Source organism: Peromyscus maniculatus, chromosome 1 (assembly GCF_049852395.1).
Source record: "Peromyscus maniculatus bairdii isolate BWxNUB_F1_BW_parent chromosome 1, HU_Pman_BW_mat_3.1, whole genome shotgun sequence".
NCBI classification, from domain to species: domain Eukaryota; kingdom Metazoa; phylum Chordata; class Mammalia; order Rodentia; family Cricetidae; genus Peromyscus; species Peromyscus maniculatus.
The window spans coordinates 150,364,589-150,381,102 of NC_134852.1; the positions used below are offsets into that span (position 1 = coordinate 150,364,589).

The 16,514-nt window shown below is 50.5% G+C and overlaps 1 protein-coding gene across 2 annotated transcripts in view; it reads left to right on the forward strand.

Moving 5' to 3' along the window:
• The first annotated feature begins 736 nt into the window (after positions 1-736).
• Positions 737-16,514, forward strand: part of Adgra1 (adhesion G protein-coupled receptor A1) — a 43,736-nt gene continuing 27,958 nt past the window's right edge. Inside the window, exons 1-4 of one of the 2 annotated variants that reach the window (XM_016006124.3) lie at positions 737-1,125; positions 1,801-1,998; positions 12,855-12,982; positions 14,819-14,942. In XM_016006124.3, coding sequence (XP_015861610.2) covers positions 1,996-1,998; positions 12,855-12,982; positions 14,819-14,942 — 255 coding nt within the window. In that variant the 5' untranslated portion in view covers positions 737-1,125; positions 1,801-1,995. Of the gene's footprint in view, positions 1,126-1,800; positions 1,999-7,393; positions 7,703-12,854; positions 12,983-14,818; positions 14,943-16,514 lie in introns of those variants that run through there. The other variant, XM_076554694.1, reaches the window with a different exon arrangement.

Consider the following 16,514-nt stretch of genomic DNA (forward strand, 5'->3'; position numbering starts at 1 on the left):
TTCCAACCTGGGGACCCCCTCGGAGTAGGCACTAGCTTGAAGAGCAGAGTAGATGGGCGGGGCTGAACCAGGTGGAGAGGAACCAGAGTGGCCCCCAAACAGGTGTCTCCCAATAATCATAGTGCCATGCCAACATTCCCCGAAGGGATTAACCTTATGAAAAATCTAGACCTGATCCTGGTCCTCGCCTCAGGCAGCAGCCTGGGTCAGGCCATCCCCACTACAGTTGAGAGCCAGGGTTCTGGCCTCTGACAAAAACCGCTGTACACTTTCCTTCACAGTGCTCAGTTCCTTTGACCCGGGCTGGGAGAAGGGGTTCAACATTGGGGTTAAGGAAGACACTTCCTGCCCAGCCAGGCCCTGTCCACAGGCAGGACCAACCCTGCTGACTCATGCTCAGATAGACTTCACCCCAGTTTTGGCATATTTGGATTTGAGAAATATTTTAATACCAGGGTTGTGGAGATTCTTCCAAAATCAATTTCCGTTTTCACCTTCCTGTTCCTGGAGCCCTCAACAGACAGCGATCTCTTCTAAAAATGAAATAACATCATGCTGTCCTCCTTTTGGGGGAAATGCTTTAATGTGAGTTGTCTGAATCTGTTGGAAGCAAGCAGCAAACCCTAGTCGGTTGTCTCTTTAAATCGACTCTGCAGTGTGACGGGCAGCGCGGGCCGCCGGGCTGGGAAGAACCATTCCCGCTCTGCCGCAGGGAGCCAGGGCACGGCGCTGCCGCGGTCCGCGCCTCCCCCAGTCCCCATGGTTACAGCTCCTGCTTCCCGGCCGGTCCTTCATTCCCCTGGCTGCTGCTGCAGAAATCAGGCGCGCAGGCGGCTGGCGTCCCCCAACCCAGAGCTGGAAACTGCCTGCAGAGAGCGCATTGGATGCCTGCTCTTCTCGGCTCTGACTCACTCCCTCCGGGTGCAGAGCTCCGTCCCCAGCGCAGTGCTCTGACCACAGCCAGTCGCCAGGCTGCAGCGCTGCAATCTGTTGATAACTCCACTCACAAGCTCCAGTCGAATGCCTTCCGTCATAGAAAGCTGTTCCCTAGCACGAGGGACATGCCACATCTCGCCTATGAGAAGCGTGAGACCTGTGCCTCTCCTGCTGCCTTTACCAAAATAGGTGAGAAGTTGGGTGGCTTCCTCCTGGTGTCTGAGAAGGAAAGGGGAGGGGTGGTGCTTCTGGCCAAGCTACTGGCCCACCACAGTGTCCACTCGTGAGGGCCATTTCTGGGGCTATGAGGGGTTGGACCACTCTTGCTGTTGGAAGGTGGATTCTGAATAACTTTGGGTAAGTCTAGGGCTTAGAGCCCTAGCAAGACCACATAGTTCCAGCACCGGCAAGAATGTCCATGTGGGAGACACTAGCCCTCCAGGTCTGGCCGTGTCAGGCAACAGAAGCTTCTGCCAGCCAGGTCTGCTGGGCACTGAGAGATTTATTCAGGTTTATTTGATTCTCTTGATTTAAATTGATAATGTTGGTCTGGCTTGTGCAGCCTGAAATAACCAAGTGGCATTCTTATGTTGGGATGGTGAGCAGGGACGACTCAAGGGATGGTCTCTGGCTGCCAGAAGGCAGGTTTCCTCCAGAGTCCCAAAGCTCAGATTGTCACCACCTTTCTGGATGCCTCAGATGGAGCCTGAGCCAGGGACTCCAACAGGCTGGCCAGGCTGATAGGAGCCAGAAAGGGGCGAACTTGGAAAGGGGCTGGGTGCTCCCTGAGTGTGCCTGGGTACTGGCCTGTAACGGGCTGGGAGAGCCTTCCCTTCACTCTGAAAGTGCGTATTGTCTTTGCAGGTGGGTCAGCCTGCAGATCCTCAGCCATCCTGTCACAGTCACTCTGAGGTCGCCTTCTCAGGAGCTTCACGGGGACTGCTGTTTGGGACTTGACCTTCCAAACGGCCATGGAGGCTAGAGGGGAGAAGGGCGCAACATAGTGGTCGCAGCCAGCAACCCCACCGGTGCGCTTGCCTCTCTAACTCTGCAGGGCTCATGGTGAGTACGCAGCCCCGAGGGGCTAACAGCTCAGGGCACCCTACGTCCACACCAGATCAAGCACTACCACCTCTGCTAGGTGGAGGGGGCCTGGCCGGGGAAGTAACTTATGGGGTGGTTAGGTCGTTAGCAACTGTCCAGCCTGTGCTCATTCCTGGAGTGGGAGAACTCTCCGGGGCTGGTGCTGAGGGCAGCAGGGTCTGGCTACCCTGGGTCTCTGGCTGCCTGCCAGGGTCTGTCTGCTCACTGGCTCACTTGGTGCTGTTCATACTAATTAGCTGCAGGCACACGGCAATGTCGGATCATTTAATCAACAGAGTGGCATCCATCCATGGGGCTCTTGTCCATGCCCTGGGAAACCTTGTCCTAGTCCTAGACAAGGTTCCCTCCCACTCAGGGGGGGCCTCAGTCAGGTCACCAGGCCCTTCCTACTGTCCCTGCTCCTCAGAAAGTCCAAGGGCTTCGGCAGCTACAGCCACAAGAAGAGTGCAAGGGTGTTTCTCTCACCAGAGAGGGGTAAGGGCAGTGTGGTCAGCGGGTTGGAACAGTGTCCAAGACATGCCGGGGCCCTTCCTGAAGGCTCCCACAAGCTTTTATTGTGGTTGCTGCCTATCGGTCTCCACGAAGGCTGACAGCCGAGTAAATAATGCATTGTGCATGCTCCTAAGGGACAGCTGACAGGGCAGCTCCGGCTGGGGTGCGTGACGAGAATGCCAATGGCCACCAGGATAACATGTCCATAGCCCAGACATGGGCATGGATGCCTCAGGGCAGACCTGTGTGTCTCCCTAGCAGGGAGCATTCTGTCTGAGACACTGTCTCACTTGCTTCTTGCTCCATTCAAAAATGCCCCGGAAGAGAAATCCCTGATGCCCAAAGCCACATCACTTCAGCACTGGTGGCTGAGGCCAAGCTTGTGTCCACGCTCTCTCCGGACCCCAGCAAGGTTACCTGTTCCAGGCACTGGCAACTCTCAAAGGACAGCAGCCCGGGCTCCAGGGTGCCTTGGCTTCTGACTCTCTCCCCTGCTGCCCCCAGGTGCCACACCCAACATGGCTGTCGGCCCTAGGTTGGAACGGTTTGTGGCTTTCATCCTCAAACTCCTGATGTTTGCGAAATGGAAACCTGCCCTTGGCAGATGATAAGTAAACTGATTGGAGCTTCAGGAGGCATGGGTGTTTGCAGTGCCCACCCTGTGGGACGCACTGGGCAGAATTAGGTGCCTAGCTCAGCCCTGCCTTCCCCCGACTCCTTACAAGCCCCTGGCCCTTGCCTACACTCATCTCCCTCTGCACGAAGTGCCTGCCCTCTGCTCCCCCTGCCTCCATGTGCAGGACTCACAGCAGGGGCCAGCAGCCCCCGAAGGGATCTCTCGTCTACACGAGGGCCATGTCAGACTTAGCAGCCCAAGGCTGCCCATTTAAGAGCCTATACTGCAAATGCCTCCTTGACAGCTTGGCCCAGAACCTGTGGGCTTTCGTGGGTTTTATTACTTTCAACTGATAGTTTACAGATTAGAATAGCTCAGAGACACCTTCTGTACGTCTGCAGGCTGAGGTGCGGGTGCTGGGCAATTCACCTGGGACCCAGGGACAGAATGGTCAGTGGTTCTGAGACTGCATGGCCTTAGCTAATACTCCATGGCTACTGGAACTTCCCCAACACATGTCCAGCAGTGAACTGCCACCTTCCTGCTCCCAGGCTTAAGACACAGCCACATACCCTGGTCTTCTGAACCACATACCAGGGCTTAAATGAGTCCTGGATTCAAGCCTCCTTCACTCAGCCATGCCATACTCCTCCTCCTAGACATTGTCTTTGTCTGGTCCTCCCTATGACCATGTCCAATGTGTGAAGCCAAGGGCACCTCTGTCCTTCTCAGGGCGTCTGTGTCACAGAAGATAACAAACTCAGAAGTAACCCAGCTAATTTCTACAACAGATACTGCTGTTTAATTCCAGCAGACACCCAGACACGGTTGGTTTTGCCCTCTGTCACCTGTGATTCTCACAGTTAGCACCAAGAAAGCAACTCTCAAAGGGAGCAAAGTGATACCTGTCAATGACAGGGAGAGTGGTTCGGCACCTGCCTTCTCTCTGCTGGTCCTTGAGAGCATCCACATCTGGGGGACAGCTAAGGCACTTCCCACATGCATAGCTCTTGTTTTCTGCCAACCAGAGGTGAGGAACTAAACAGGGTAGACGGATGTGACAGCCATGTTCTGTTGTGGGGAGGGATGTGTGGTATAGAATAGTGTGGTACAGAATGTGCATTGTAGAATGGGGTGGGTTGGGGTATGGGGTATGAAATGGTGTGGCCCAGAATAAGTGGTGTAGAATGTATGGCATACGATGGTATAGTATGGAGTCTGTGTTATACAATAGTATGAAATGTGTGGTATAGACTGGGTGGTGCGGGATATGTGTCGTAGATGTGTGCTGTGGAATGTGTGATGTGGGATATATAGTGTAGATATGTGATGAGGGATGTGTGGTGGAGATGTATGGGTGTAGAATGTGTGGTGTGAGTGTGTGTATAGAGTGGTATGGAGTGTGATGTATGTTACAGATGGTATAATATAAAATGTATTGTATGGAATATGTGATATAGACCATTATTGTGTGGAATGTGTGGTATGGATGGGGCTGTAGGTATGTGGTGTGGGATTTATAGTGCACATGTGTGGTGTGAGATGTGTGGTGTAGGAGTGTATTGTATGAAGTGTGGGATACAGAATGTGTGGTGAGGGTGTATGTTGGACATATGTGGTGTTGAATTGTGTGATGTGTGGTATAGAATGTATGGTATAGATGTGTGATATAGAATGTGTGGTAGGGATGTGTGATGTTGACTAGTCTAATATGTGATACATGGTGTAGAATGTGTGATGTGGTGTGAGATGTGTCATAGACCAGTGTGGCATGAAATGTATGGTATGATTGTGGTATAGGATGTGTGGAATAGACTAGTGTAGTGTGCAATGTGTGGTGTGCAAGATGTGATAGACAATGTGTGGTGTGAAATTATGATGTGCAATGTGTGGTATAGATGTGTTGGGTGGGATTGTGGTGCGGGAAGTGTGGGGTGGGATGTGTGTGGTGTGGGATGTGTGGTGTGGGATGTGTGGTATGGGATTGTGGTGTTGTGTGAGATGGGGTGTGTGGTGTAAAATGTGTGGTGGGAAGCAGAGTGGTATAGTATGAGATATATGGTGTAGAATGGTGCAGTATTAGATGGTGTGGGGGTGTGGTATGGGATGTGTGATACAGACTAGTATGGTGTAGAATGTGTGGTATAGATGTGTGGTGTGGAGTGTGTAGTAGGGATATGTACTGTGGGGTATGTGGGGATAAATGGTGTGATGTGGGATGTGTGGTGTAGAATGTGTGGTGTAAAGTTGTATGGTATGAGACATGTGGTATAGCATGAAATGTATGGTATGGGCTGTGATGGGTGGAGCGTAGGGTGTGGAATGTATGGTGTGAGATGTGTGATAGTGTGTGGTTGTGTAAACTGGGAATGGTGGGTCAAACCCAACATCTCAAAATTCAGGAGGCTGAGGCAAGAAAACTGACATGCATCTGAAGCCAGCCTGGGCTGCATAGCAAGACCCTGTCTCAAAAACAAGAGAACGGTATGGTATAGAGTGGTGTTGCATGAGACAGTGTTCATTTGGATGGTGTGTAGAATGATGTGGAGTGGATGGCAAGGAGTGAGATGGCAAGGCATGATACACTCTTGGGAGGTGGGGTATTGTAGAGTGCCATCATGTGGGGTAACACAGGACGGGATGCTGTAGTGTGGGGTGGTGTAGTCTGGAAGGACATGGTGAGGAATCGTGCTGTGTGGAGTTGCATAATGTGGACTTGTGTGGTATGGGAAGAAATGGGGTGGCTTATGATGATGTTCTTTGAAACAGCATGATGTAAGATGGTCTGGAATAAAATAGCATAAAGTAGGGAGGGGAGGATTAAGGTGGCATTGTGTAATGGGGTACTCGGGGATGGCATAGTGAGAGACCCCATGGGTGGGATATAGTGATGAGTGTGGTGGGAAGATGTGGTACTGGGTAGTGTGATGTGGGATGGCATGGAGGGGGTGAGAGTGTGGAACGCTGGGATGCAGTGTTGGCTCCTGGCTCCCTGTGACTGTCATATTTGAGTCTGGCTGGTCAGGTGCTGCTCCAGTCTGTCGGTTGTGACAAGGCTGGCTTCGCGTTGTTCTAAGCACTGTTCCTAGCAGTAGCAACCACGGAGGTTGGAGCTTTCGCAGAAAGCACAGTTGGCCCTCACTTGCTGTGGCCCAGAGCTTACCTCACTGCCATTGGATGGTCCTTAGCCACATTTGACAGGGACACAAGGCCTCACCTAGTCCCTACTTGAGGTCAAGGATCCAGATACATGATATATTCACAACGCCCTTTGTGTCTGCTATTTCCACATTCAAAAAAGACAAGAGAGACAGGAGACTAAAGACCAAGGAAAGCCTAAAAACCTGAGTTCAATCCCCAGAACCCACATTGAAGTGAAAGGAGAGAACCAATACCACAAAGTTGTCCTCTGCCTCCACACAAGATCCATGGCATGTGCATACCCACCCCCATACACACACAATGGTAGTAACTGATTAAATCAACGAATATACAAGACATGACATGATTTCAGATGCCAAAGGCCCTCGAAAGGTGTCTAAAGGGTAAGCCCACAAACAAGCCTCAAGGTCCCCCCACAGTGCCAGAGGGTCTCAAAGGCCGGTGGTGGGCACTTTCAGATGCACAGGGGAAGCTTTACCTGTGTGAGGTCAGCTCTGGGATCATGGGTGAGGGGATGTCTGTAGTTCTAAGCTATGAAAAGTATATGAACCTAAATGTCATGGGTTCATTTCAACCTAGCCAGACTGTGGTTATTAGGAGCCAGCGAATGGCCTGGCCTTGACCCACCCACTCACCCCCACCCACCCACCCACCCCACTTACAGGCAGCCGGAAGATGGCTGTGTTTATGAACAGCTCAGAACTTTTGCTCACAGGATTTGGTGGGGTTTTGTTTTTTGATTTTCATTTTATTTGACTTGGTTTGTTTCTTTGTTTGTTTTCCACTTTCTTTTTTTTTTTTTTTATCCCAAGGTCTAAATGACTAGATATATCTCAGAGCTACCTTCCTGTCAGGTAGAGCTACTACCATCTACTCAACATTCCCCTTAAACGATCCACACTGAGAAAGTAACCAGCAGCCTAGAAGGAAGTCCCCATAGTACTCTTCAAAATGCCTTTCTTCATGATTTCACCATCCCATGTATCCCCCCTAAAAAGAAAATCACAGCGGACTCTATTCACGGAACATCCAGTTGGTGTTTTGAGCAAATGAGTGACTTACCTTCTGCTTTTCCCACGGAAGGCTGATGGATCAATAAAGCCCAGTTACCACTGAAAAGACAGGCAAGAAAATGCATCAGGCTCTAGCGAAACCAGTCTGGGCTGGCACAGAACCAGAAAAGGAAACAGAACCAAGAAGAACAAGACACGCAACCAAGCCGAGCACAGTGACTCACAGGGGTGATTCCAGCACTTGTGCGGCTGAGACAGCTACAGAGTGAGAGACCCTGTCACAAAACAAACTAAAACAAAACCACAGACGCAGATGAGGAAGACTGCCCCGGAAAACTAAGTAGGAGGAAGAACCGAGGCTGAGGAGATGACCCAGTGGGTAAGACAACTTGTTGAAACCCAAGAGCCTGAGTTCAAACCCCACCACCCACATAAACAGTCAGGCATGGCCACGTGCTCCTGTGACCCCAGTGCTGGGGGGGCAAAGACAGGACTGTCAGAGCTAACTGGCCATGAGGCTAACTCCAGGTTCAGTGAGAGACTGCCTCAAAGAGACTGTCACTTGACAGCTTCCTCTGGCTTCTGCACACACACACACACACACACACACACACACACACACACACACACACACACAGAGGCACATGCTTCTGCACATACATGTAGGCACACATCACACTCACATATAGGCACACACATGCATACACACTGACATACAGACCCGCAAGAAAATTTAAAGGAGGGAAGGAACGAAGAGAGGGAGGGGGAGAGAGAGAGGGAGGGAGGGAGGACAGGAGGAAGGGAGGGAGGGAACAAACCAGAAGAGGAACCAGAAAGATCCAGCTGCTCCCTCTATTCGAAGCTCCCAGGTCAGAAAGGACTGTGCCTTCAGACCTGGCATCGCCAGGTTCAAGAGATTCCTTTCCACCTGCCGCTGTCACATTACGTGATTGAGTTCTCGTCCCCCTTCCCTCCTTTCTTCTGTCCTGTGTAGCTTCCTGGCTCGTTCCATTGGCGGAACAAGCCTAAAAGATACATCAACTAAAATAAAATGAAAGTGTGAGAGGAAGCAATGACTTATTGCAGGAAACCTGTTGCTGTATGTTAGGGCAGATGTCTTAGTCGCTGCTCTATTGCGATGAAGAGACACAATGACCAAGGCAACTTTCATAAAAGAAAACCTTTAACTGGCGGTTTGCGTACAGTTTCAGAGCTTTAGGCAGAGACCGTGACAACAGGCAAGTATGGCTAAGAGCTGCATCCTGATCCATAGGCGACCCTGGTTTTGACATGGGACTTTGAAACCTCAAAGCCCAGCCCCAGTGACACACTCCCTCCAATAAGGCCACACCTCCTAATCCTTCTAATCTTTTCAAATATGCCACTTGTTGGTGACTAAGCCTATGGGGGCCATTCTTATTCAAACCACCACAGTGGGGATATTCATAAGACTGTTGACTGAGCAACCATCTTAAGAGAAAGGGACTCTGGAATTTCCCAGTGAGCAGAGACATGTCCACAGTGGCTTCTGGAACAATCAGTCCATCCTATAAGCAATGCAAATGGTTATGTCACCTGGACCTGGAGAGCTGGGGGAAGCCTTTAGCCATCACTGAAATGCACCCTGCCTCTGAGGGTTCTCTGGGGTGGCCCTTCTTCTCCTGCTATTGAATCTCCCAGTTCTTTTCTTACTTAATGCCAGTAGCATCACCCAACAGTTCTGGGGAATAGGCAGGAAGTGTTACCCAGTGGTCAAGGAACGGAAAGGGGAAGCTCAACTCTGGAGGCTCGCAGGCTGCTGCTCTGAGGTCTGGGTTTTTACTAGGCCTGCGTTCTGACAGTGAATACAGTGAAGTATTCATGCTGTCTTCAGAGAAGGGAGGAGACTTCCAGGAACCAGGGTGCTGCCTCTTTTCTCCCCTGACTTGGTTACATTCAGATCCGTGACAGCAGGGTGGGTGTATCTGTATCACTATAATGAGATTCTAATGAGCTCAGCATCCTCTGGAGTGTCAACATGACCTCCACACCAGACCTCATTGATGTGGAGTTCTTGTGGAATGAGAGGGGAACCTGGGTAGCCGGCAGCCAGGAGCATGTGGATACCGGCATGCTAGCTGTTGTTTGTGGGAGCGGGAGACACAGCTGGACAACAGGCTTTGGTCATTTGAGAGCTCTTATGTGGTGACCTGGGAGCCAAGCTCTGCTCACCATCGCTGCTCCAAAGAATGTTCTGGCTCCACAGCTGCAGAGGTACTCTTTGTCCCCAAGCCAGGCAGCTCCTGCCTGACCCCATGTCAGATCACTGGAATCCTGCCCAAGGAACATTTGCACAGTAGACTCCTTGAGAGGAACTTGCCCATGTGTGAACTTTAAAATATGAAATGCATCTCCACTTTGCATTGCCTACTTTGAATTTTAAATGTCACCTCTAAAAATGCAGAAAGGCACTGCTGATCATTCTGATACAAACAAGCAGGAAGCCAAGTCAAGTCTCACTTCTTACCAAGCTCATTGGTCATCCCCTGGCTCAAACTGTCCCTAGTCTCTGAAGTCTGTCTTCACATAGGTGACTCCACCCCCTCAGGCCTAGTCTCCCAAGCTTACAGAGCCACTAAAGGGTTAAAGGCCACCCCTGGGAATATACAGCTGAGACTGAGCCCCTCAGCCCAAAGTTCTGTGACCCTTGTCTCGACGGCATCCTTCAAAAAACATCACTGTGCAGCAAGCTGGCTCTCTGAGCATTCTGTCTGCTACGTAGAGACAGTCCTGCTTTTTTATTTGGCCTCCCATGAGGCTTTGTTATGTGAATTCAAGCCATGGATAGGAGTATCCAAATGCAGGTGTTCCTAGAGGGCCTGGGGATGAGGATGTGGGACACTGCTCCCGACTCAGAACACCAGAGATGCTGCAAACATTGCTTCGGTTAGAACTGAGCCCTCTGCCCTCCGTGGCTGTCTCCAGATCCTTCTCATCACAAGAGTCTGATACTGTCAGGAAGGCAAGCCCCTGTGACACCCCCACACCCCAGATGCACAGTGACAATGACCCTGAGGAGGGCCATGGAAGACTTGTAAGCCACAGGCCTTCAGGATCATTGTAGAGTTTTAGTTCCAGGGAAGAGACCTAGATGCAAGGAAAGAACTGTGCTGGGAAGCTCGCTTGTGCTCTCCCTCTCATGTGCTCTCTCTTTCTTGTGCTCTCTCTCTCTCTCTCTCTCTCTCTCTCTATCTATCTATCTATCTATCTATCTATCTATCTATCTATCTCTATCTCTATCTCTATCTCTATCTCTATCTCTCTCTCTCTCTCACACTCGTAACAATGGCCAAAATGAATCAAAATTCTAAGACACCCCCCCCATGAAAAGACCCATGTGCATAAGAACCTGGAGATGTCACCTGAACCCATTTGAACCCAGAGCTCTTAGAGCCCCACAAGGCACCCCACCTCCCAGTGGCACAAGCTCATCAGGTGGGTGGGTATCCTGATCTCAGCAGCAAGTGTGCTTTCCATGACTCAAGAGCTGGCTCCTGACAGGAAGCAGCTGAGCCGAGACAAACAGAATAATGGCCTTGGTGCTCACAGGGGCCGCAGAGTGTCCTCTATCAGCCCATAGCAAACACAAATACCCAGCAGACAGACACCAAGGGAGGGCACGTGGGCTCCCTAGGAGAGCAGGTGTCCTGGAGGAGGAGGCTCTACACTGAGTCTGGGGCGCTCTGCTCAACACACTGCAGGAAGCAGCTAGCCTTTGAAGTCAGGGGCACTCAGGCGATCTTAACGGAGGCTCTTGTTACTTAGACAGTGAGGTAGTCTCTGGCCATGTTCCTAAAAATACCCATGGGCAAATGGATGCCATGTAACTGAACTGAGTCATCAGACTAGATGTTGGATGTCCAGGAAGAAGGGGCCAGTTGAAGACACACACGTTGGGGAAACAGTGCTCACCCTCTTCAGAAACTCCCATTCCATGGCAGGTGCCTTGTCCTCACTCAGGCACTGGCTCCTCCTGCAGTTGTTGCTGGCTAGCCTTTCTAAGGGCTTCCTGGGGCACAGATGTATGGCCCTATGGGGCATCCTTCCTTAGCTGGACCATCCTGTAGATATCTTGACTGCTGAGTTCCCTTCCTTGGGCCCTGTGTGGCAAGTTTCCTAGTCAGGAGGGTAGGATATGGTGGTGCCCAATGGAGAGCACTACAGTGTGCCTGCACTAAGGATAGCTTTCCAATGTGTTGTTTTACCTCATTACAGCGGCTACGGCTTAAACTACTAGCGGCCGGCTGTTAAGGCTGTAGCCTGGGGGGGGGGACTTCTGTACCCCCAAACAATGATTCAAAGGCTAGGGTGAAAACTCGTGAGCTCAGAGATTTAGAATAGCAACTGGATAACTCTTTGCTGGCATCCCAGAAGCTACCCACTTCCACACTGCCCCAGCTAAAACAACACCCGCGTTAAGCTCCTCTCTGCTACTTCCGGTCAACCAGTTGCTGACCCCACGTCTCTGAGCCACGTTAGTTTTATTCTATTGATGCAAATGCAACACGTCTTTACATAGCATGAACAAATGTGAGACATCTTTGCCTGGTTTGAACAAATATTCCGCAACGCTAATGTCTCATTAGGAAATCATTATCTGAGATGGACACAGGCTACATGGCATCCCACCCATTGAACCCCATGTCTTCTAGAGAGTTGCTCATGTGATACCCATGTCCACACCCACCTCTCAGACTTCTGCCCTGCACCAGCTGTGACCCAGAAGTGTGAGACATATGAGGACACTGTGGGCACTAGCCCTGGCTGCCCACTGACCAGGTGTCTCTTCAAGGTCAAGCAAAGACTTGACCCTCTTACCCTAAACATAGTAGCAAGAACACCTAACCCAGTGCCCCAAGGATTTCTAAGTATTCCCATTCCAGACATCCATTCCTCTGTGTTTCCCTGCCACAGGAAAGCCATGCTTTCATTTGAACTGTGACCTTTAACCTGTTACTACAGCTCTGATACACAGTAAAGTGGGTAAAGGTGGAAAAGGTCCTGAGGCCATACCTACTGTTCATAACAACTTCTCTCCATCTGCTCAGGTCAATGCCACTGTCTTAGTGCTGCCGAAACATAGTGCAGAATTCCCTAGGGAGCCATTTAAAAGCATAATGTCAATGAATGTGGGGCACAGAAGTGGGCTGGGGAGGCTGAGGGTTCTATAGCTTCTCTGAAGGCAGCAGACATGCATGCAGTTGAAGCTGGTGACATGGAGAGAAAGGAGGCTGGAGGCAGGTGTGGGCACTGTGGAAGTGGTCCCTCCGGGAGCTACTCTTGGAGTCATGGGAAGATGCTCTCAGCTGAGCAGCCCTGGGAAGACACCGATCCCAGGTGAGCTCCTGGGATACGATGCCCTACACCCTGCACAAGTTAGCCCCTGAGCAGAGGGTCTGTCAGCTACCAGCCTGCCCCCTCCTGAGACACCTGACAAATCACATAAAGAATCCTGGCCGGATCAGTCACTCGAGTCTCGGCTTCCTTTCCAGGATTTGAAGACTGTCCTCTCCCTGCCCCAGTACCCAGGGGAGTTCCTGCACCCCGTGGTGTATGCCTGCACTGCAGTCATGCTCCTGTGCCTCCTTGCCTCCGTCATCACCTACATCCTGCACCAGAGGTAAGAGAGCCTACCTCGCCCTACCCGGAACAGTGGCCACTAGGGCATCATACTGGAGAAAACCCAATCCTTCCGTCCTGGGTCTCTGGCCTTCTTTTTTCGTTGTTAATTTATTTTTATGTTATGTGTGTGAATGTTTTGCCTACGTGTATGTATGTGTTCTTTATGTGTGCTTGGTACCCAAGGAGGCCAGTAGAGGGTGAAAGATCCCCCTAGAACTGGAGTTAAGAATGGTTATAAGCTACCATACAGGCGCTGAAAACCAAACCTGAGTTCTCTGAAAAACAGCAAGTGCTCTTAACTGCTGAGCCATCTCCCTAGCCCCCTTTGGACCCTCTTTACACCTTTTTTTTTAAGTTTCTCAAGACAGGGTTTCTCTGTGTAACAGTTCTGGCTGTCCTGGATCTTGTTCTGTAGATCAGGCTGGCCTCGAACTCATGGAGATCCACCTGCCTCTGCCTCCCGAGAGCTGGGATTATAGGTGTGTGCCACCACCGCCTGGCTCACTGGACCTTCCTAATAGCAACCCCTGTGTTCTTGTAAAACTGTGAAATAAGTCCACCCTGAAATGGAAGCATGTTGGCTCCAGCATCCTAAGAGGCATGGTCAGGCTTGCAGAACCTTGAAGTCTTTTTATTTAGTGAGAGCCTTCTAGACAGAGGTCTACTTCTGAGTTCATTTCTGGCTGCCTATATCTGGGAATGGGGATGTGTGTGACTGCTGTGTGTCTGAATTTCTAGAAGATGCACTAGGACATAGAAGGAGGGGATCCTAGCCATAGCCACTGCCAAACCCATAACCAACAGTATGAGTAATGCCTAGGCCTGGTTCACAGCCAGTCACAAGTGGAGGCTTGGTAGGACAAGGTCCCTGTTGTGGGAGAGGTTTGAATAGGTCCAAAACTGTTCTTAGTCTATTTTGGTAGCTCTAACAAGTTACCACACAGTGACTGGTTGATAATAATGGATAAAGTAGAAATTGTTTTTTCATGGTTCTAGAAATTAGAAGTCAAGAGTGATGGTACTGAGCAGGTTTGGTGTCTGATGAGACATGTCTTGGTTCATGGATGGCTCTCTTTCTCTCTCTCTCTCTCTCTCTCTCTCTCTCTCTCTCTCTCTCTCTCTCTCTCTGTGTGTGTGTGTGTGTGTGTGTGTGTGTGTGTGTGTGTGTGTGTGTGTGTGTGAGTGTATGTGTCCTCCAGCGGTATAAAGAGAAAGGCACCCCTTAGGGGTCTCTTTTATAAGGCTCTACATCTGTTGGTGACAGCTCTTCCCCAACAACAACATTCTCTAATGCCACCATGCTGGCGGTTAGGTATCAACAGGGATTTTGAGAAGCATGCTCAGACCACAGGAGCTGTAGGAGGAGACTTAGACATGTACACAGCCATGATGGAGTCTGAGCTATAAGCTGAGCAAGGCTGGCCCTGCCCCAGTTGGCTAGGTAGAGATTTAGACATGCTGGTGACTATGGACATTATCATAACCTAAGGCAATCATACTCTTAGTCACATAATCTGGTCCTCTCTGTGCATCAGACATCTTTTCAGAGATGAAGCTGACGTGGGAATCAGAAGCATGACTTCCCCTCTAGACAAGTCAGTCTCTGTCAAATGGGCAGAGGGGTAGAAACGCTACAGAAGCCTTTCCAAGCATTGTACAAGTGAGAACGTGCTGAGGTGGACAAGGCCTAGTTGTCTATCTTTCCCATGGTCTGGTCCTTTGGATGGGTTGCTCCCAGTCTGACTGAGGGATTACTGTTCCCACGGTGGACAAGGTATTTCCAAGCTCTTCTCTGGACCAGTGGTTTTTAATGTGAAATCTCTGTCCCCCACAGTGCCATCCGGATCAGCCGGAAAGGCCGGCACGCGCTCCTCAACTTCTGCTTCCACGCAGCTCTGACCTTCACCGTGTTTGCCGGCGGCATCAATCGTACCAAGCACCCCATCCTATGCCAAGCGGTGAGTGCTGCCTTCCCTATGCTGAAAAGCGAAAGTGTGCATGCCAGCTTTCTTATCGAAGTGGAAACGAATGTTAATTTGCTTATAAAATAATATCTTAGTGTGTGTTCAGCTGTTGCTCCTGGAGAGAAAATCGAAGCTTCTATAGTGGGTTTGTATTATAATCCCACTTCATCTGAAAGGTTGTTTTGCTCAACATTTGGCCATATGAAACAATTTTGTTTTTTACTACAGCAACTTGTCTAAGGACTAGTGGGTCATATACCTAGACATACACTGTCCAGAAAATGGTGATCTTCACAAGAATGAGGACATGATACCTTTCCTGAAGACCAATAAGGCAGGACCCAGGGGTGGGCTGAATGAGACTTTCCAGGTGCTAACCTCACATTGCAAAGTAGATCTGCCAGCTATAGGTACCAGTGGCAGCAGAGGCTCTCTCCTCACATGAATCAGGCAGAGCATCCCTCTTTCTTAGGGAAGAGGGAGCTTTGAAACACCGAGCATAGAAAAGAATAGCTCAAATCACAAGGCACATCATCTTCACACATGTGGCCTGGTTTGACTTGCTTAAACGAGAAATAGAAATAACCCGTGATCCTTGGCTAAAGTGATGCCAGAGAGCCTCCTTTCAAAGTCAAGCCCAGGACTGCCCTGTCGGGTTGTGGCTCTGGGCCAAGGAAGAGAGCCATCTGCACCCCCAATAAGGAGTCTGTGTTTGTCCTGCCCCCAGACCTGCTCCACACCTAGGCTCCATGAGTGAGGCCAGGCAGGAACCCAAGGACCCAAAGCAACTTACCAAAGGCCTTGGTGGTTTCTGTCATGTCATGGCCAACAACTTCCCTGCACCATGGGTTCTCAGGTATCCCTAACTGTTGCAAATTCAGCAAGTAGCTGATGCAGAAATGACCCCCAACCAATACCTGACCACAGGACCCACATTAATGACAATAGCCACACTAACTGGTTCCTCTGTAATCCCACACGGGTAGCTAGCTGAAGGTGAGGCTTATCCTGTGCATCAGTGGGTTAAAGGCTGTTCCCAGAACAGCCTGGCTGAGAGAACACACCCTCCTACCTACCTGATTCCCACCCAGACCCACCTAGCTCAGGGAAGCTTCAACCAACTCAATCACTGCTACTTTGTTTCCCTACACTGATGCCATTTGAGTGTTCTGTGAGCATGACACCCACACCTGAAAGACACAACCCGTGCTCTGGTCCTCTGGGCACCAAATGTGTGACTATGTGACACATCCAACCCCAGGAAGCCAGGCCACCACCCAGGCCTGAGCCAGACAAGCAGAAGAGACAGTACCACATGCCTGAACGGAAGGGAGAGAAGACAGCTTCCTCCATTGCTGCCTCTGTTGAGCTGGAAACAGCCACAGTGAGGGCTAGGAAATCCCACTCACTCCTGTTACAAAAGCCTGTCCAGAAGCCATGGAAAAGGCAATTGAGTGGGTCATTATCTTTATGTCCTTGCTCTGATACCAAGTGCTGCACAGCCGGGGCCTGTTGGCCACACAGTCCATTGCAATCATCTTAGTGCCTCCATGAAGTCTGGCACTG